This window comes from Pomacea canaliculata, linkage group LG7, assembly GCF_003073045.1.
Source record: "Pomacea canaliculata isolate SZHN2017 linkage group LG7, ASM307304v1, whole genome shotgun sequence".
Lineage (NCBI taxonomy): Eukaryota > Metazoa > Mollusca > Gastropoda > Architaenioglossa > Ampullariidae > Pomacea > Pomacea canaliculata.
Window position 1 is genome coordinate 16,327,844 of NC_037596.1, and position 22,143 is coordinate 16,349,986.

Consider the following 22,143-nt stretch of genomic DNA (forward strand, 5'->3'; position numbering starts at 1 on the left):
CCCACCAGTTTCGGGTCCAATTAATCTCTCAATGTATGGAAATAAATTTCTTCCTTTTCCCTTCTACACTAATACTTGAGTGACCTAGTGTCTATCACTAATTCAGCGAGGACTGGTTGTCCTGGGCTCAGATATCGTCTCAAACTCTGCATGAGGCAACTGCTTACATGCTAAACTATAATCAAAAGCTTTTTGTGAAGCGTGATGTATTTTTTTAAAGTCTAAAATTATTAAAACTGTGCAACTGGCAAAGTCAAAGTCATTTATCACAACTACGCTGCAGTATAGAATTTGTCATGTACACAATTTCCATTTCTTGTTCAATTAGATGGGCTTCTTTTGAAATGTTACATATCACATGCTGCTCCAAAAAGTATACAGCCTTTTCAACATGACAAAAATATTTATTTCCACTTAATCATGTTTAACAATGTTCTCACTGACATGCACCAACTGTTGTCTGATCAAAGGTAAATTCATACATTTGTCACATAATCTTTCACCTTCTATTTCAAAGGGGTTGGACCCCCATCTCTTTACGCACATACCCTTCACAACTATAAATATTTCTCATCAACATTTTATTTCTAAGTCAGTGCTCAGAAATAGAACAGTAGACATACTTCCATGTTTGGTCAGAAATTAAACATTTAATGAACATGAATAGCTTTAACCATCAAGTGGCCTAAATAAAAAAAAAAAGGGGGGGGGGAGGCAGATAATATTAATGGCTGTGTTTAAGTTTATACATAATTAGTATGAATCTATTCTTCACCAGTCCCTTAAGCTCAGGTGACATGCTGACCGAAAGGGTGAGGCTCACAACTATCTTTACCTATCCCTTGACACCTGGCTTATCTGATTCTGGTCTGGTACAATCACAAATGCTCAAAATGCTCGCCATTTGCGTTGACGCACAATTTCAGTTGATGTTCAAAATTTCCATAAGCTTTATCAAGTTGCTGTTTCCATCTATGTGATTGCACCCACAAATTATCTGCTGGCGAAGATGGTCGACATCTGCAATTCTTGTAGACTATTTGCTTGAGGTGGCCCAAAAAATAAAAATTCATTGGGGTCAAGTCAGAGGACCTTGGTGGCCATTCTACAGTGCCTCTTCGCCCAAACACTTAATTCTTTGGTGCGCAACTTATGGCCCACTCTTTGTATTTTACATTATACAAAATACAATGTATTTTACATTAAAAAAAAAAAATCTTTTGCCCCATGTTTTGGTTCATGGCCTGTGCCAGATTTTAAATGTTGGTCTGTGGTAACCAACAGTCACACAAGTGATGCAAACGTTGGTTTGTGAGTTCTCGTCACCAGTGTTTTTCCATGAAACGATCAGTGGCAATGCAGATCAACGTTGGCCAAGTACATCAACACAATAAGCCCATTGACACTGAGGTACAACACATTTTGGCTTTTCCAAAGTGTCAGGAGAGTAGGAACTGCATCCATGCTAGGTGAAAGGTCGTTTTTCCTGCAGTAGGAGACTGGAGTGAAGATGAGAAAAGGATTCATTTCATAAATGAGCTAAATGAATGATGGTAAAATGGAAGGTAAGAATGAAGAAAGAAATCTAGGCATACAATCAGCCTTCTTTGGAGGCACGACATTAACCTGTTTATCTGCCAAGGAAAGGTCCCAACTGTTAGGAAGTGAGTAAAATTTCAAGAGTTTCATCACAATGGTTGATGAATCAAACTGTATTCTAAAGGCATGAAAGAAAAAAGGTCTTTAACTTTGTGCAATCAAGAAGTTCAAAAATCTATACAACATGCACTGTTTTGTATTTATGTAGAAGTTTAGCAAAGTAATGTGGGCATGCCATCTTGTTAATTGATGTCAAATGTAATCAACAGTAAAAAAGAAAATAGAATTGATGGGAAAGGGGCAGAGGTATGTGTGTGTGTTTAAGTCCACAGAACTCATAAACTATTTAACTTCACTGGGAAAAGAAGTTATTCCAGAAACCATTATATTATATTTAACCTTATTCCCTTCCAAAAGAGTAGTTTAAAAAAAAGACATTAAAATGAATCACAGATAATTTGTCTTCCACTAACTGCCCAGTTATATTTGGACTCTAATATATTACTCTGCAGATCTCATTATATCTGTTTACGTTGGATATTTACATTCTGGAACAGTTCTGGGGTTAATTTCATTTTCTTAATTAAAATGAAATAATGATTATTACCAAATTTCAATGACAGTTTTGAGAAAGAAAGTTTAAGCCTGCAAATTTTGCAGCAGTCTCAGTCCACAAAAAATTCCTTTTACATGGAGACAAGCTATTGTGGGTGGAATAATTAAAAGTGAAATTAAACTTGAAGCATGGCACTTTTAAAGTATTTTTTTTTAAGAATCAAAAAATTGTTCTAGTGATCAAGTCTGTTCCAATATATCATACAATTCTAGGAAGTTTTCTAAACACTGAACATAACCCATAAATGAATTAAATAATGGGAAAATCCAACACTATCATGCACAAAACTAAAAAATGTCTAACACATTTACAGAACACATACCACAGCAACAATAACATTCTCAAAGAGCCACCATATACCATCCATGCATACCACTTGCAATCATTCAACTTTGTTGGTCTTAGCTAGTGTTGATCTGTTGTACAGCTGACCTGTCCCAGGGACAATTCAGGTCTTTTTGTCGTTTGGTGTTTTAACAAAAACAAAAATTAAAAAAAAAAAAAAAACCCAAAATATTTTCTCTCAACAAATGGAACTAAAACCTTTGTTATAATTCCTCCTTTGGTTCCTCAGAGGCTTTTTCAGCTCGTCTTTTCTTCGATCCTGCAACAAACAAAATAAAGGTTTACTCAAATATGAAGACTCAAATAAAATTATTTCTGACTACAGAAATAAAATTCATTTGTGTGTAAAAAAATTTCACGTCTTCAGTTGTGAATATCCTGCAATGAACAATCCACCTTAAGTCACTTTTTAAATAAAACAGCAAAACCATTAACTCATTCAGAATGTCAGGTTATGCACAGTGATTGTTAATGCTTGTCTTCACAGGATAAGACATCTTGATTAAAAGGCGTACTAACCTTCAACTTACATTACCTTTCAAAACCACTGACATCCAAAAAAAGAATGGTTCAATTCAAATCATCCAGTAATTACAAGACATTTACTGCTATTTAAATGTTTGTATACTGAATGTGCGCATGCAAATACATACACATATATAAAACAGAGAAACATCTACACGAAAATAACTATGTGAAAAAGCTGCTATGAGAGTTATACAGAACATGCCACATGTTTGGAACTGCTGAACACATAAGTTTATTTGTATCCTTTTGTTAATTGTTCTAAATAACAAATACCAACACCTGCTTACTTCAGTTAACACAAATCTATTAATCTTTAGCCTGGTAAATTAAGAACACCCCAGAGGAATACAGGAAAAATAATTTCTAAGGCTTGTTAAAAAAGAGTTTAGTGCAAATGCAATTAAAAGTAATAGAATACCTGTACCCTTCCCCGCTTTAAAACAGAAAAGGAAATTCTCATATAAAAAAGAATGCACAACCTCACATACTGCATTAAGTACCAACAAAACACTCCACAAAAAGTACCCTTTTATATCATCATCATAGTCAAATCTCATCATACATTAACTAAAGCATCACTGCAGTGGTTAATACTCAGATGTTACTTTTGAAGCAAACCCTCATGGTAGTAATGAAGCATAAAAATATGCTAGGACAAAGGATCTGCAGAGAGAGAGCTGGGGGGAATATGACTGAAGCTTACTGTATACATACACACTGGCATACTGAAGAGTTCACAAATCACGGTCTATATCACGAGGGTGAAATGCCTTTTCTTCACCCCCGTCTTCTGCTTTTGTGTCTGTCAACAGCCCAAATTCACAATAAAAAGCAGACTACATAACTTTTATTAGCTTCTGTTGGTTTTTCCCCTCTCTCATACACATGTCTATCTCCTTTTTCCCTCCACTGGACTAAAAGACAGACTATGAAGACTATTAAAGTAAATAAATTTTGCATCTCACTGATCATAATACCTGTGTCTATAGGCTCCTACAGGGATATTAAATTCTGATAGCATTTGGAAACAGTAAAAGAAAGGAAACAATGTTTCTCCAAAAAAAAAAAAAAAAGAAGCATATACCACACCACCTCAAAAGGAAAAAAACTCAAGTTGTACTTATATCTTCATCTCCCTTGTGTTTATGTAAGGGCATTAACTGAAAATCTACATCATACAAATGACTGACATTCGCTTAGAAGCAAAATTAGATTCAGAAAACATAAGCCTCATTAAAAAGAAGGAAAAAAGTCAACAGCAAGAAGTCTGAACACTCAAAGCTGTTAAGCAACAGGTTCAGTGGATTAAGTGGATGAAAGTGAACTATTGAAAAAGACAAAAAATGTTAAGATTACACATTAATATTTTGTCTCCTATTTACAAATTAAACAAAGGTCAAACCAACAAAACTTGGAGATGTATGTTTTACATTTGAAAGCAATAGTTTGTTTGCAAGGCTTTAGAAGTTTAACTTACCTATTTCTAAAACTTCTTCCTCTTGATCCGTTTTTGATTTCTGCTGCTGCTTTTGCTTGGGCTGCTTCTTTTTCTTATCTGTAGTCTTCGATCTCTCCTTTTCTGAACCTGCCTCAGGGGTTTTTACTGTGCTTTCTTGCTGATCTTCTTTAGGTGCTGTCTCTGGGGCAGCCTCTGTTTTGTTCAAATTGTTTGAAAAAAAAAAAAAAAAAAAAAAAAAAAAAAAGAAAATAAAAAGAAAAGAAACTTATCAGAAAATAGTGATTTGTGAGTGAAAACATGACAAATGATAAACTTGATCAGATAACAATTACATCAACTTGTGCATTGAAAGAGAGGGCAGGATTGCTTCTAATACTGGGCTGTGAACTGGATGGCTACTATACCCTGATAAAAAATATCTAGCTACTTTATTAACTGGGTGATACTTTTGCAGAGGGTTGGTAAGCCAGCATTTGTTGTTAGTTTTTGGTGGGACTGCTGAGGTATCGTGAAAGAGGATACTCGGCAATGATTGGCTAGGCCGCTAGGGTTAACTGCTCCGGCCATACAGGAGCATCGCGACGAGTTTAGCCTTCTGAAAGGTATATGAGGGCAGAGCTGAAAGATTAAAAGATTAAAAATATCCTGTGCATAGTTTAGGACTAGATCACTTGATAGGAATAATTGAGAACAAGACATTTAAGTGTAAAAATATTAGCAGTTAACCATACCAGTTCATGCAGCTCACAAGACTCTTCACTGCCTAAGACGGCATGTGAGATTACAGAACCTGACTGGAAATTAATCATGTTATTTGGTATGACAAAAAATTTGAATGAAGCATTCTTACCTTGCGACTCTGGAATGACTGTGTCTGCTTCGTCTTCCTCTTCTACTGTCCCATCTTCATCATCTGTTTTTTCTTCTTCTGTATCTGACTTTGACTTTTGGTCATCTTTTTTGTCTTCTTTTGTTGTGGTATTTTTGGGGTCCACTTTTGGTTTTGGTCGGAAACTTTTAACCTTATTGATCAGGTATTTCATTTCTCGATCCAAAGCATAAATTTTAGATCCAATTGTTTCAACCAGTAACGTTGGGTTTTCATGATCTGGGACCTTAGCCTGTTCTTTCAAAGCCTCATCCCGCCATGCCTGGAAGAATTAAATAAATAAAAGTAGCCATATACTGTTATCTTAATTAAATTTTCAGTTTCAGTCTTCAACACAGAAAGAGAGATGACGTAAAATGAATGGTAGGCGAAAGAATGTAAAGTGTTACAGAGGAGATATTCATTTAGCTTCAGAAGATGTTAGAAAAATATCTCAGCAGAGGCACTGCTGCATGAAACCCTTTTTGGAGCTTACCTCTGTATCACTGACGAGTTTCTCCAATGTTTTAAGCTCCACTTCGGTGAAGATGGATTCCTCAGTGCTACTCATGTTTTTTACTGTCTGCAGAAAGAACCTGGTGGAGTTCAGATGTTGTTTCAATGCCTCCAGGGCCTTGGGTCGCTCTTCCTTTTCATACACTCGCAGGTTAATGTTCTTCATCAGCTCCTTCAGATCCTTAAGTTTGTTTATGAATGCCTGCACCAAAACCTCTGAATAAATACAGATTGCCTGCACATGCCAGAGATAAAATGTTTTTTCCCCAAATACCAAGACTGCTTTATTGTGGCTTCAAATGCCTGCTTTCTTTAAAACTTTGTGATATCATAGGGTTTTAGCCACACTTTTTTGCAAGTATGACTAGAAACAGCAATATAACTCTTGATTTTTAAAGATCAAATAACAAGTATAATACGTATCTCCAACAGCCTAAGGGGATACAATGTGTAAACTGTAGCCTTTACATAACCTATAACTGAGGAAGAATGAAAAAATAACATTTTCTAACATTTACAGAGCATGATAAACCACAACTATCATCCATGGTACATAGATCCCCCCTACCACACCCCCTGCCTCAATACTTGGAAACTGTCTAGTCAGGTTGAAACAGGGTTTGACCTCTTTCTTAGTGCCTTCTGGCTGATCATACAGCCAGTCTGACGCCTCCGACAGCTGTTGCAGAATGTTCTGGCGTTCCTCTTCTGTGGAACAGATCTCGTACTGCTCCTGGCTAAGCTTGTCCTGTGTGTCAAAAATGAAACCTTCCAATTCATTTTTGGCCTTCTCCAAGTCTGCCTTTTCTTTGTCCTTTTTACGCAGCACTGCAAGCCTGAAAAAAAAATCCATCAGATACTTTACATTCTTGCACTATAATAATAATAATAATGATGATTTATATAATACCTTTCCTAAGATTTACTCATAGTGTTTTACATGAATCATACATAAACCAAATAATTAACAACCATGCACCCATATTCGCATATAACAGACACGCTCACTTCTACAGCATACACTACTAATACACGAAGTAAATTACAGACACGTCGTACACGCTTTTGGTCAAGACAGGGTCGCAGTGAAGTTGGAGTTTGGAAAAGATGTGTCTTAAGTTTAGACTTGAAGGAAGCAAGACAGTCAGAGTGACGAAGGCCGACAGGTAATCACATCATCTAGTACACTGGCAATAACCAACAACAAAAATCCTATTTACAACATGACTACACTGTTACCTTCATGCATGTCCATTGAATTCCTTCATTTATTTATGCCTACACTAAGGGGTGGGGGTAGGCGTAAAAAAATGCACTTCTTACCCGTCTTCTATACTCCATGCTATGCCGGCATGTTCTAAAGCTCAGCAATAACATTAAAAGTTAAGACACATTAATGCAGCATGCCAGTGTACCGATGCTTGTAGAAATGTGGAAGTACAAGAATAAAAATTACACATATACAGGTGTTAATTAGAGAGAATATGCATAAAGGTTTGTGCAAGAAGAGTTTTAAACCTCTTCTTGGCTTGTGTTAGCCTCTCTTTGGAAAGGTCACTCAGGTCCTTAACTTCGACCTCCACCTTTAAGTTTTCACGAACTGTCACTGTCTTTTGTGTTGCTGCTTTCTTCTCATCCTTGAAAAACACAATAATGTGAGAGGAATTTTTAATTTTCCCCAGCAAATATATTAGTCAAATAATCTGAGAATCTATATGCGATTAAAGCCCAATACGTACCTCTGACACATGAAATGTGCATAAAACATTTTTTTGGCAAAGAAGTAAATTTACACTGAAAACGATGAAACATTGATTTGACCAGTTTCAAAAGTTTCATCCATGTTGCAAGGATAAAGAAAGGCATTTAACTAGATGACTGCTTGCTACCATGAAGTAATTTACTCTGAAGAGAATGCAAAGATCTGGGACTCTTCATTGTATGTGTAAAATCCTTGAGAGCATTCTTTTTTCTTTTAGCTGGCACAGATGTATTACCTTCTGGTCTTTCTCATCAGTAGTGTCTTTGCTTGCTGCATCTGCTTTTTCTTCCTTTTTCTTGCTTGCTTTGTCATCTTTCTTGTCTGACTTGTCTTCCTCCTTGTCTGAGCCTGTATCTTCCTTGATGTCTTTCTCCTCTCCTTCCTGAGGCTTTTCGCTTGCTTCCTTTTCTTTGTTTTCTACCTCCTCTGGTTCTACTTTTGGCTGAAACAGCACATCCACATGTCTAGGAACACAACTCTCAACTCATGAGATGGGGGAAATAAAATCATAAAAGATATTTTAGCTCAGAATTTAGAGACACACAATTTATCGAATCATGATAGCTCTTGCAGAATACAAATGGTAGACCAAAGCATACAAGACCAACAAGCAACTCAGAGAAGATAAAAATTTATGATTATTATTTTATGTATTTTAAAATACATCAGAATTATCCAGAGTGGATAATTATGTGACAACAGAGAAATTTAAATATCCCTTCAAAAGGTGAAGACAATTATGCTACATGCATGAAGATACATGCACCCACCCACATACACAATAACCATTATTGTAAATGATATAACAATCACAGCTTAGTTTTGTTTAAATGCCAGAGGTACACACATTTGTGAAAACAATTCAATTTTTACTTCGAGCGCAAATGGCCTGCCAAAACCGATACAAAGGCTGTAACATTTGGTCAACATATTAGGAATAATTTAAGGCCAACTTACTACCAGCCAGAAAACAGTCAACAAGAAAACTAATAATGCACGTTAAAAAACCTCGAAACATTCAGTAATTATTTTTCACAACTCCAATAAAATTTACAGACACTAATGACAAGAAAGTGAAACTTTTATAACAGACATGCAACACTTGAACAAATGGAAAGTTAAGCAGCATCATGAGTGTTATATCAAAGAATGTGACAAATAACCAAGAATCAAAGGGTGGGGAGAAAAAGAGAAAAAACCTTTTCATTTTTCTGCTCCTCAGACAGCTTAGAATCAGCCTGTTCAGACCCGTCTGAGCTAGCCTTTGCTTGTTCAGACTGGTCTGAACTAGAAACAGTCTCATTAGTTTCACCATGCAGTGGTCGCTCTCCCTGTCAAATAATTTTGGAATGCAGAAAATAGCAGAATAAAAAAACAAAAAAAAACAACAACAAAAAAAAAAAAAACCTACCAAAACAAGGACATATAGACATGCAATCAATCTGGGTTCAAACAAAACAGCAAAACTCTAATAACTACATCAAACTCAAGCTTTTCAAAGTGACTTTCTGATCATGCACAAGTACACTGATGTTTCCAAGTTTAAGGGTAAATCCTTGGGCATCTTTGATAACTGCATTCGTACTAAATATATTATTTTCACTTGGTTCTCTCCCTTGATGTCACTTACTCCCATACACAGACATCTACTTAAGAAAGGTGATGCAGATCATATCCACTTTATGATAAAACTTCCACTGCTAAGAATTTTATAGAGCACAGTAGATAGCTGTGTTAAAAATACACGTAAAAAAGAAAGGACTCTTATAGCATTATCTGTGAATTTCAAGAAAACTGAAAAGTGCTTAATTCCAAAATTATGGATAACAAATAAACAAACATTCCATTGCACAAGATCTCAAGCACAACCAAACATTAGAGGAGTAACGGGGAGCAAAAGACTTTTCAATTGATTAAATAAAGCTCAATGGAAAATACTATTTCCTAAAATCTGAGTGAATACCCCTTTTCCATTCTCCAGATGTACGCCTACAAATAACATCATATACAAAAACAAACCAAACTCATGAAGTCACCATTATGTCTCATTAACATGTTTCCAGCTCTCCCACTGGCTTGGTTAACATATCCATACATGATCCTGAAGTTTGTGGGGCTGATCTCTTTCTGTGCATAATAATGTTTGTAGATGTGTACCTTGTGAATGGAAAGCTGTTGTACTGAGCTACACCTAACCATTAGAAAAGTATGTTGCACCCCACTAGTCTTCTTTTAATGCAATTTTTTTTAATAGTGCTGAAATGAAAGACTGAAGCCTTTCATGCAAAAGATGACAAAATACACAGCCAAACAAAACATTCTGCAGTTTTTGTTCCTCAACCACTAAAAGTAAAAAAAATAAAAATAAAAAAAAATAAAAAGAGAGTAAAGATGCATAAGAAAACATTTATATCAGGACTTCCTCCTAGTCAGTACGTACCTCATCAACTGATGGCTCAATTTTACTGCCATCCTCTTCTCCTTCTTTTGATCCTCCAAAGAGGCCACCAAACGCACTGCCAATTTCTGCAATACAACGAAGATGATTTATTAATTGTGAATTACGAAACTTATCTCGTATGATCCCTTATCCTCTATGTGATTACAGGACCTTTGTTTCACTCTGCAGCATTTTTACACAGAATGCAAGGATTTTTAACAGTGTTTGAAAGACAAGGTCTACAATATCAAAACCACAAATCCTATTTTTGGTAACTTTACCACTAGCATTAGTGCTGACGAAAATTTTCTTAGCATCATCAAGCCTTGACTTTCAATTACAAGTGTTAAATGTAACAAGTACCATAACTCTGGCATCTAATAAATTTCTTTAAGGAATTTACATTTACTAGACCATATAAATAGAGCATCGATGAAAAAATGTGTAAACATTAACTTACTAGACCAAGTTGATTCATCCTCCTTTTTATCTTCAGCTATCTGCTGCTTTTCAAACACCGACTCCACCTGCAATGATTTTTAAAAAATCTTCCTACAGCATATAATATATATATATATTTTAGGCCAGGCTGTGCACTGCTAAATTTTTACACCTGTTTATAAAAGTGTCCACAAAACAAACGATGACCTTGACGGTTATGGAAAACTGTTTATCTAAATTTATGGGCCCATTTAGGGACAGAAATTAAAAAAGAAATCCAATGCATGAGCATTCCTGTTTCCCTGTTATTATAAACGCATTCAGAACTGTACTCACTACCCTGTAGCCATTGTAGACTTATAGCTGCCATTTTTTTAAGCTGACTTGTAAAAGACATAAAATAATCATGTAAACCTTGAGAGGATTTCGCATTCCTCTTTTTTCCAGCCCAAGTCCATTAAAAAAAAAAAATCAAACCCAAAGGCATAAAAAATTTTGTATCTAGCTCATTTGAAAATTTTGGAAATAAACATCACTTTGTGCTTATTTGCACTGCTACATGTGCGTAATTTTACTCTTTAGCTCCACATCACCTGGATGGTATTGGATGGTTTCAAATCACATTTTTGTTTGTTTCTTACCTGCTCAAGGTGCAGTATGCCACTCTCATCCATTCTGAAATGAACTTTGACCCCTTTGTAATCAGCTTCCTCACCATGTTTGGCCAGTGCATCAGCAACACCTTGCAAGCTAATATTGCTGAGAGACAGACTGGTGAAGGTCCTGTTGAAAAGAAAACACTCAGATTTACAACAGACAAACTTGATAATTATACACAACTGTTCATCTAAGATATTGGTTCAATGCGCTTCAAAAAAGGCAAGTACACTTGTAAATGTATTCCCACGAGCTAGTAGGTAGGCTTTCAGCTTTCAATGTGAACATACAAATTCTGAAAACATTTATTACTTTAACAATAATGTATACAAACTTTTCTAAGCGTTTAGTTACTGCTACTTTTGTGAAGAATGTTGCCATCTTATAAATATACCAATGAAAATACCAGCACTACAGCTCTTCATTTCAGAAGTATGCTTCCCATCATGACAATGGCAAAAACATTTCTACAAAAAAAAAAAAAAACAAAAAAAACCACAAAAAACAAACCAAAAACAAAAAAAATAAACAAAACAAGAAAAAAAATAAAACAATCAAAATTAGGATAGTTATTACAAAGGTCTTTAACAAAGACTGCAGCTGGATTGTTAACCCCCATCCCCCCCCTCAAAAAAAAGGGACACAAGAATACATCAGACAATTCTTTCCAGAAAGAAATTTCACTCTTATGCAATCAAAATGAGTTGCAGAATGATGCCCTCTTCTCCCTTACTTTCTTTCAATTGGGTCCAAAAAATCAAGGTCTCCGTATCGGACATCGAAGGTGAAGTCTTTAAAGTGTTTGTTGAACGTCATCACCTTCTTCTGTGGGAAGGGATTCATACGACCAAACAGCGTTCTCTTTATTGTGCGGCCACTATCTGCCGTCTCGTCTCCAGACTTCTGCTTCTCAAACTCCACCTATTCATGAACATTCAGGAATGCAGCTGTATCAATATATACCCTTGTATATTTACTAATCCTCACTTTACAAGTAAAGCATATTTACCTTATGATTATATTCACTTCACATTTATCCGTCAACATCCATTCAAATCACCCTGTAACCTTTACACTAGGTAGAAAGGGAACTGCAGTGGCCCATGAGTAGTAAACTGTGATTCACTGTGTTCAGGGTCAAGTGGAAGGTGGGAGCTCATTCCACTCCATCCACCCACCTACTTCGCAAATAAAGTACCCTGCATAAGCTGGATGGCTATAGGGACAGTTTCCAGTGACAGGCCCAGGTGAGCCTTGAACTGGTGAAATTCTGCTCCAAAAGATAAGAATTCATTTGCTGACCAAGTGATAGTAAAGGAGGAATTTGACATGATAATGGTTGCCAATTATTCAACAAATACCAATTGCACTCACAGACCCTCCACATACATTTCTGGCCTGGATGAGTCTATACTTGACCTGAGGACATGAGACAGAACAGACCACAATCGGGTGCACCCTGCACAGACGGGACTGCGCGTAAATTTTGCCCCAGCCAATACATGCACTATACAATAACTAGATGCAAGCACCACCCGTTAAGTAGGACCTTCTGTTTTTGGGTGATACTCCCAAATAAACAAACCAAAGGGCTATGGTATGGGATGAGAGAAAAATGACCTTTAAAAATGTAAGCTAGGTAGATGGATGTCTAACTTGCAACCAAAATAGAAGAACTAAATGAATGTTTTTAAGTGGACAGAAAATTGATTGAAGGGAAAGGAAGAAGCCACAAGATTACTCACATTGATAGGAAACATGTTTCCTTCTTTGACATGGAATGTCTTCACCTTGAAGCCTTTGCCCAGGTAAGCTGCTTGGTACACAGCCCCAAGTGCTGCTGCATCATCTGTGTTGATGCTCTTACCAAGTTCACTTCTACAAAGCAGGATTGGAAAGACAATTTTAAACATCAAACAAGGAATTAGTACCCACTGTTTACACATTCTTTAAAATGTAGGTTTTCAAACTGTCACTATAACCAGTTTTTGTAGCACATTATACTTTTTATGTAGCCATATGCATCTTTATTCTCTTATAATCACATCATTTCATTATATAAAGTGACATGATTTATAATTTCACTTTATTCAAGAACTATCAATCGAACTGCTGCATTCAAAAGTTAAATCAAATTCCTTTAGTAACTTCCCTTTAAATCTATTTCTTATTGAGGTTTGGGAAGGTGTAGGACAGGGATAACATTGTGCAAAAGAAGAAACAATCACCAATGATTTCTCTGCACAAATGAAATTAAAATACTTTGGTAAACTACAGTTTAATAAAGAATGTCATAAGAAGTGATAGCAGAATAATGTGGTTGTCAACATATGTTTATGATACAAGATTTACCTTCCTGTAGCTTTGAGCAGTTGATCCTGAACCATAGGGGTGCGTGTTCCTCCTCCCATTAGAATGACTTCACTGATTTCATCCTTTAAAAAAAACAAAACATAATATTTATCAGATAGGCAAATCCAAGGAATTTGAGAGACCTCTTGCATTAGAGCATAGATCATTTAATATTTCTAATTTCATCCTAAAAAAGTGTTATTCAATGCAAGGAATTTAAGCAGACCTCTCACAGTTTGGTGTAGGTCAAGTAAAACCTCTCTTTCTTTGCTTTGTTCCTACAGAAAAGCAAATACAGTTGTGCTTGTAGTTCACCTAGTTGTTCTCATTCACATATTTATGTGCATGTACTCACACACAGTATCAGTGTTCTTGCAGAATCTTTGTTAATCATCAAGTACTAATGCAAAATACCATTGTAAGACTGATGACTGACAAACTAATTGTTAAGAGCTCACCATTGTGATTTCAGACACCTTTAGTGCCTCCTCCAGTGGCTTGTTCACTCTTTGTAGTAAATCATCGACCAGAACTAGCAACTGTTCACGAGTCACCTTGGTCTGGAAGTCTTTCTCTTCAAACAGCCCTTCCACCTGCACAGCAAAATGTAACAAGGCTATACAATTCAGCTTTATTCTTTTAAACAGTTCTCATATTGATTTCTTGCAGCATGGCTTAACTTTAGCCATCAAATTTAAGCAACTCAACCAACTATTTTCTGAGTATTAGCTACTTGTTGAAACATATAAAGCTCACTAAACAGATTACAGACCATCAAGACTATACTAGAAACAGTTATTCTATAAAAAATCATCTGAATGCATCAGATAAAGCATGCATGGAGACCAGTTATTTCTTATCTTTGTTTCATTGTGTCTCTTTACTTTTTTTAGTCTTGTATTTTTGCTCCCAATTACTCAAAATAGAGCCAAACACATTTCTCATAATTGGAAATCAATCAGAATATTTCCAAATAATGTTTTGGCATTTACACCTTAAACATAACCTGTAGGGAAAAAAATATATTTACATAATAATTTTGGGGTGAAAGCAGCATATGGATATATTTCCTTATTCATATCTTCTCACCTGGGCTGTATGATCAGCATTAGCACTTAGCACTTTCTTCACACGCTCTGCTTCTTTCAAAAGCTTGGCCATGGCACGGGGATTTGTCTGAATTCTATTGCTGCTCTTATTCTGGGAGTTAAAGACATCCGCCAGATAATCCCTTAGTCGAAGCGTCATTTCAAGACCTCCAAGATTGCGGTCATAGCTGGAAGAAGATCTCCAAGTCAACTTCATGAATGGTAAACTTACATAATTTTATTATCAAAGATTGAAACATAATGCCCATACAATCACATGCATAAAAGTATGCACTTACATACAAGAATCCTTCAACAGTCAATCCATACATAGAGAAGCTCGTGAAAATATTATCTACTTACCCAACACCCTTGATGGTTAGTTGAGGGTTTGATTCTACCCTTGTACCTTCCTTCATCTTGACAACTTGATATGCTGTTGAGTACAAACATTTTCTGATTATCTTTACACATACACAATAACAGCTGCTTAAAATTAATATCATTCTTTGAGAGAAAAGCTATCCACATGCATAATGAAGGCACTGATTCTAGTAAGAGTCACAAATATGTGAACTGCAAAGTTCAAATGAAGATTAACACTTGCAGTCACATATGATGAAATAATAATGTAAACTAGGCATACAAAAATTATCAGTCAAACAATAAATCACTACATTTTAAAAACAAGAATAATATTTCTCCTCTCAAACAAAAGATTTCACTCAAAGTTTTATTTATTTCTAACCACTTATCAAGCAAAAGAAGATTGTAAGCACATAACATTAACCTTCAGACCTAGATAGCAGGGGTAATTAGCCTTTATAACTACACAAATGGTAGATGAACAGGACTGTTCCAGTGAAAATAAAGGGCAACTAATAATGACATCAATTAAACATTGGCATTTCTCAAGCAACTCCAAGTTTCTTAATACAGATGTCATTGACATACCTACTACTGTTGCTATGGTGCTCGTAGTTCCCATATCATAGAATGCATAGTACTGGGTGGTTGAGTTGAAGTTCTTTCTTCTGAACACTCCATAATTGAGTGCCACTGTTGGAAGGAGAAGGGTGTCATTTTCAGTAACAAAAAAAAAAATTCAACAGGATAAGATGCCAAACAGTGAAGGTACATATGAAATTACATTGGTTCTCCCATCTGTGCTTAACAGTACTGGATTAGAACAAAGACCAAAAGTGTTGAGGAAATTTAAAAGAGAAGTAATCCATATGCAACATCAAGCTATGGCAATATTTAACAAAGTATTTGAATATTTATGTACTCTTTTTAAAGCATTATGCAAATCCCATTCTAAGCATTATGCATGCTTTGCTCCCAGAAAAATGTTCTACACAGAACAAGCTGACTGACCTGCAGCATTATCACTCATCAACTGCAGTACATTGATGCCTGCAAGTTCTGCAGCAGTCCGCACTGCCCGGCGCTCTGCTTGATTGAAGTAAGCTGGCACAGTGATGACTGCATCTTTAATCTCTTGCCCTGCAAATCAATACTACATCCACAATAACTAAAACAAATAAAAGACAAGACAAAGAAACAGTGAAAAAGAATTGATAAGTACCACTTGAATAAAGAATACTGAGGCCAAAAACCCGCCAGCATTTACAGGTAATGCAGGTACAGGCCACCATGTTAACACTCTTTACCTGCAAAGTCCTGGGCATATTCTTGGGCTTGTTCAAGAATCATTCCAAGTAATTCTTCTGGGGTGTATAATGTATCACTGCACATAACAGCAAACAAGTAAAAAGAAATATAATTACTAAATCATTATGCCTATTTGTGAATATATATATATTATCTATCCTTGTGTGTGTACATATAAAAGCAAAAGCTATAAAATTGAGAGAGGAGGGCAAGCATGCCACTCTACATGAATGTATGTACACATGCTGTTTTGGCATGACTAGCAAAACATGTAATGCAAAAAGGAAAAAAGCCTGCTGTTTGAAACACAAATTAAAAATTAATATTGTTAACCCAACGACTATGGCAGTGTCATAATGTCTTGCCTCCTTCAAGCTGCCTTTACATGTGCTGTTGCTCAAGACAGTACAAATGACTATAGTAGTCTCATACAAAGCAGACTACAGTAAAAGGCAGGTATGTGACCTTACAGTACGTCCTTGCTGAGCAAGGTGTTAACCCCATGCATCTCGGAAGCTGCTTTTGTGAGATGGGTGCCCATCTTCTCTCCTCTGTTGCCCCAACCCTCTAATGATCCAGATCCCCATTTCACAACTAGGTCAACTGTGGAAAGCATGCTGTGTCACAGGGTGTGAAACCATCTTATGTTTACACATTCAAATTGTGAAGCAGTTGTTTGAACCCCTTTACCCACATTATTTAACTTTTTAATGCTACCAACTTTAAAACCCACCAATATACAGAGCTGAGGGGACCACCAATTCTGCACAACAGAATACTCACAACATTTGTGTTAATAAACTGAAGACTTATTTAAGTATAAAGGAAGTGAGATTACATTTGTAGTAATTAAATAACAAGATGCAGGAGTGTTCACTGACATGACAAGATCACCAGATCAAGTGAAAAGCAATAGATTTTACCAAGCTGACACCTACTCATTTTCTTTGAACAGTACAGTTCCTCTCTCTTCATCTTTGACAAGAACGTTTTCATAGTAGGGAAAACGTTTTCTATACTGTTGCACGATAGGGTCATCATACTGGCGACCAATGACATGCAATAGGAAAAATGAAGGCTTTCTCGGGAAATTTTATTGCCTGCAACAAAATTATTGTCAGTTAAAATAACTGCATAGCTGTAAAGGTCTCCACTAGTATGATAAATGTTGCATACATTCCAGGTCACTTTATGCTATAAAAAATTTCAAAAAGGAAAAAGTAACTAGTCAATCAAACATTGTTCTAATCAAAGTATTTTTTTAATGATGGAATACTTTTTTATATTCTAAAAGCAGAAAAGCAATAAAAAAAATAAGCACACAAAAATTTAATTCACATAGTTCTCTTCAGTCTAAATAATTTTTCTTTATGCTATGAAACTCATAATTTTATAGCTGATTTTATTTTTGAAATGGCAGATCACCAGATGACATAGTGTACATTAAGTCATTCATTTATTTCTTGACTGGAACTGGTTGTTGGGGAGTAGCAGGCGGAGAAATGCTGCACTGTGCATACCATAGCTGATTTCTGCAATGTGTTGATAACAGGTGAGCAGCTCTGTGAAGAGCTGAAGATATCTTTATTGATAACTTACTTTAGGAAACAAGCAGGAAAAATAATTACCGTGTTGTATGCATCATTACCAAACTGCCGTTCTCCATTCCTGAATGCTATAATATTGTTGGTTTTTCTTGAAGACTCTCTGAAAAAAAAAAAAAAAAACCAGGGAGATATCAATCTCATGCAATTAACAACCTTAGAATAATCTTATTTTAAGCATTTTTGAACAAATGAAGTTATTTGACTTCTTTGGCCTCTTGTTTGGCAACAATTAAGACTGCTAATTAATGACAAAAGATTCAATGCATTACAAATGGCATAGATTTGATTTACTGGTCTATGGTTTTATTAGTGTTTAACAATTAAAATAAAACTGGTTAGATATTCATAAATACAAAATACAAATAATACCAAAGATTCCAAAACTCACTCACTTGTTAAGAACAATTTCCATTGGGACTCCAGGCTATAAAAAGAAGAGAAGAAATATTTTTGTTATTAAAGGCACATTGCCTAACCAAGACTAGTTATCAATCTCACAATAAGATAGGTATGAGTCTGAGGTTTGGAGAGTAATTTTAGTTTTACTGCATAAAAAGGATGAATTTCAAAAGTTATGTTTTTGAACACCAGACCAAAATTTCTTAAATAAGAAATGTACAGAGTGTGTACATGTCCAAAATTTTCCACAATATTTGCCTGAGTATCTAATTTCTTTCCCAAAAATAAAAAGTAATATGCAAACCTGACAAGTGAGAATGTGCAAAACTTGCCTTAACAATTGCAATCTTGATAAATTCTCCTCCCAGGTCTACAGACATCACTGCGAGACGCGCTGTGAAAAGAAAATAGAAATATACAAAGAGAGCAACTTTATTATGGGAGGAACCTTCACAATTTGAATAGGTTATGGATGCCATGATGTACACTCTAAAACTAGAATAATAATAAAAAAACCACCCTAAACCTGATCCAAATCCCAGCCCTAGTTTAGTTTATTGTTTGTTACTTCTTGAGGAGCATAGGACTGCATCCCAGCCCTAACCCAGCCTCTACACCTAAGTCTAGCTTCTTTCTCCAGTTTATAGGAAATGTTATGATGTCCTGGGCTCTCCTAAGCTAGGCTGAGTCGTGCCAATGGTGATACATGTATAAAAACAATACTCTCATTCATAGTGAGAGCCATTTTTTCCTTTCATAAAAACTGTTCGACACCATACTGAGACTAAAGAATGTAGAATATGACCTATTGTTGAAAATGCTAAAATTGAAACCTAGCTAGACCAGCTGGTGACCTCCACTACAATATATCAACTGAGCCAGATGAGAAGGTATCGAAATCCTCTCCAATGATAAAAACTGGGGAAAAATTATATGCAAATAAACGCCCCTAAATATTATGTCCAATTACACATTTTTAACAACATATTGTAATGTTTTACTTGGAACCAATACAAATTATCATCACAAATATGCACAGAAACCAATAAAAACAGTAACCAATAAATTTTTATTTCACCCCTTTCGGATTCTTTTTTTTGAAGACTATTTAACATACCTGAGACTGGTAGAAAGACTCCAAGAAATAGGAAGCACGGAAGAAATTTCCATTTTCTTTGAAGATGCATTGTAAGAGACTGGGGAAAAAATACATAAGTGAAAATGATTAACTTAAAGTGAGAAACTATATCTTTAGGTGTAATTTTCACAGCTTTTTGTGTAGTTTATAAACGATATCAATCCTTCTAGTTGTGTATGACAAATGATTGCCCATTATTGCGGCGACAGACGGAATAATAAAAGGGGGAGGGGGTCACTGCAGGTTGCATTCGATTCTGGAAGGTGCTCGAAAGATGATAAAATGCGTCGAACACCTTGAATATTTCACACCATTACTAATGAATGTCGAAAGATATTAACAAGAAAAAGAAACGGCTGTCTTGCCTAAAAATGACACGTTTCCTTTCAAATCAGCTGTTGCCAAATCCGATCAATGACCGTAGCAGACGGCATTTTCTTGAGCCTCAACGTGCACTCCACGTGCAAATGCACTTTTACTACCTTCCACTCGAAAATGATCTTGGCAACTTTAAAGAATGAATGAAACGTCACTTACAAATATTAAAGTATTTTACCTTTTCTTTCTGTACCGCAGATGACGTACACAAATATTCCAATGCCACCACAAACTGTTCACAAGACTGTGGCAGCGAGTTGTTTTCAGACCGGCTTTCAGACAGAAGTCGCGACCGTGGCGCTTTGTGATTGGTCAAATTATAAACTACACGACAGACTGACAACAACACGTAGTCTTCCGGTCCCAGGATGGGGTTTTCAACCCGATTTTTCAATATTTGTACATTGCATGATGCAATCAGTCGTAGTAACCTTATGAAAATAGTGATTAGTGAAAATTTGTTCTTTCTGAGTTAGCCATCTGTGACTGCACTGAAAATATCATAACGAAACCAAAAAATGATGTTTAGAAATAGCGCTACGCTTCACTATTAACAAGTCTCTCGAAGAGCGACGTGTACTTCCTCCCTCGTTTTCTGCCTTTGACCATAATTATTGATTGTAATCAGATATATTTCCTTTCTCTTCCTGCTAACTGCACTTAACCCGCTTCGTGAATTCCCGAATGCTAGCGTCTGTTACAGAAGCAAACCAAAGTCCCCAGTGACGGCCATTTTTTGTAAGTAGTTCAAAATATAAGGTATCCCCCAAATCGGCAATTAAAATCATTTTTGAGCATGTTATTATACAGAACACAAACTGCGATCATCTTGAATGTGTGACGAGGTTTTTCTTACCCCCTCACACATGTGATTTATGCACACATTTATGTATAAGCTGGGTGAGTGGAAGTCAACGTTAATGATCAGTTTTATTGCCTGGTTGTAGTTAATATTGAGAACAGGTTATAGGCTATTCAACAATTCGTACATAAATGTCATTAAGTGGGTTGGTTTGTTGTTTTCTTGTCCACCATATATATGTTCACGACAACGAATTCGATCACTTCAACGGTGGTAAACACTCTGATAAAGAGATGGTATCAATTTATATCATTCCAAGAATTAAGTGCTAGGGTGACAAGCGAAGAATAAACAACCAAAGGTCACGAAATCGACTTCTCAGATATATGTGACCATCAAAGCAGTTACAATGATATCAGGAAAGTTGTGAGGTAGCTATATAAAGGAAACTGGATCGAGCATCAATACCGAACCATAAAGAAGACGGAATGGCACCATCGATGTGGCAACAGAAAGGCCAACCAACTACTGAATCCCATCAACAAGTCATGCAGGTCTTCAAGACTTTAATCATCGACGACAGCAATGGCCATGCATTTTTTTTAAAGGCACGTGCTGCTGTACTAAACCGATAGACACCCAACAATATCTGAACTAACCCTACAAGTTCCAGTGTAAGACAGTCGATCGCTAAATAACATCCTCATAACTAACTAGAATAGAACCGTCGATTTAAAAAAAAAGTATTAGATGGGCTGTGCCATATGTGATGCGAACATTCGCAAGAGGGCATCGTTCAAGTCATCGAAGTACTGCACAAGAGCTCCATATGAGCGTACGTAGTACTACTGGAATAACTGGATAACCAAATGGGAGCTTTCACACAACATTGAACGTCCGGCAAGGGTTCTCTCTAACGCCAGTACATGCAAATCTTTTTTGAAGAACATCTTGCGAGAAACCCTTTATGGCCATCACACCTCCATTTTCATAGGTGGGAGGCTCACATATTCAACCTAAGACATTGATCAGATAACAGGCACTATATATAACAGCAATTAAAACTACAAGACCTTACAAACAGGCTGATAGTTCAAGCACATGGAATGGAGACCACCACTTACAAAAGCAAGGTCACGAACAACAGCAAAGCGGAGATCTACATGAACGGAGCACAGCTCAATGAGATGAACAGCTTATAAGCTTATATAACAGCTTATAAGCCAAAGACGTTTAGCTCCATGGCAGACTTCCTCGTCAGCGACAGCGGTAGCGGCCAACCTGGACAATGTTTGCTACCAAACAGTACAATCCTGCAGAGCGGATATAAAGTGGAATCTGCGATATAAAGAGGATAATAGAGGTACTATATACTGTGCCTGTGGACCTGCTCCGAATTCTTACATAGAACGCATGACCAATGACTGCGATGCACGGTCGCCACCCAAGTGGGCCAGAAATAATTCCTTTACTC

The 22,143-nt window shown here is 36.3% G+C and overlaps 1 protein-coding gene across 1 annotated transcript; it reads right to left on the reverse strand.

Moving 5' to 3' along the window:
- Window positions 1–388: 388 nt before the first annotated feature.
- Window positions 389–20,203, reverse strand: LOC112568707 (hypoxia up-regulated protein 1-like). Its single transcript, XM_025246146.1, is given in 27 exon segments — window positions 389–2,819; window positions 4,566–4,739; window positions 5,398–5,698; window positions 5,912–6,133; window positions 6,557–6,767; window positions 7,450–7,568; window positions 7,929–8,135; window positions 8,893–9,024; window positions 10,134–10,219; window positions 10,594–10,660; window positions 11,216–11,357; window positions 11,965–12,152; window positions 12,977–13,109; window positions 13,584–13,666; window positions 14,042–14,176; window positions 14,673–14,859; window positions 15,035–15,107; window positions 15,626–15,730; window positions 16,049–16,177; window positions 16,345–16,421; window positions 17,284–17,417; window positions 17,419–17,445; window positions 17,974–18,052; window positions 18,345–18,376; window positions 18,684–18,745; window positions 19,469–19,547; window positions 20,046–20,203. Coding segments are annotated over 26 exon segments (3,231 nt in total). The 5' UTR covers window positions 19,539–19,547; window positions 20,046–20,203; the 3' UTR covers window positions 389–2,763.
- Between the last annotated feature and the right edge of the window lie 1,940 nt (window positions 20,204–22,143).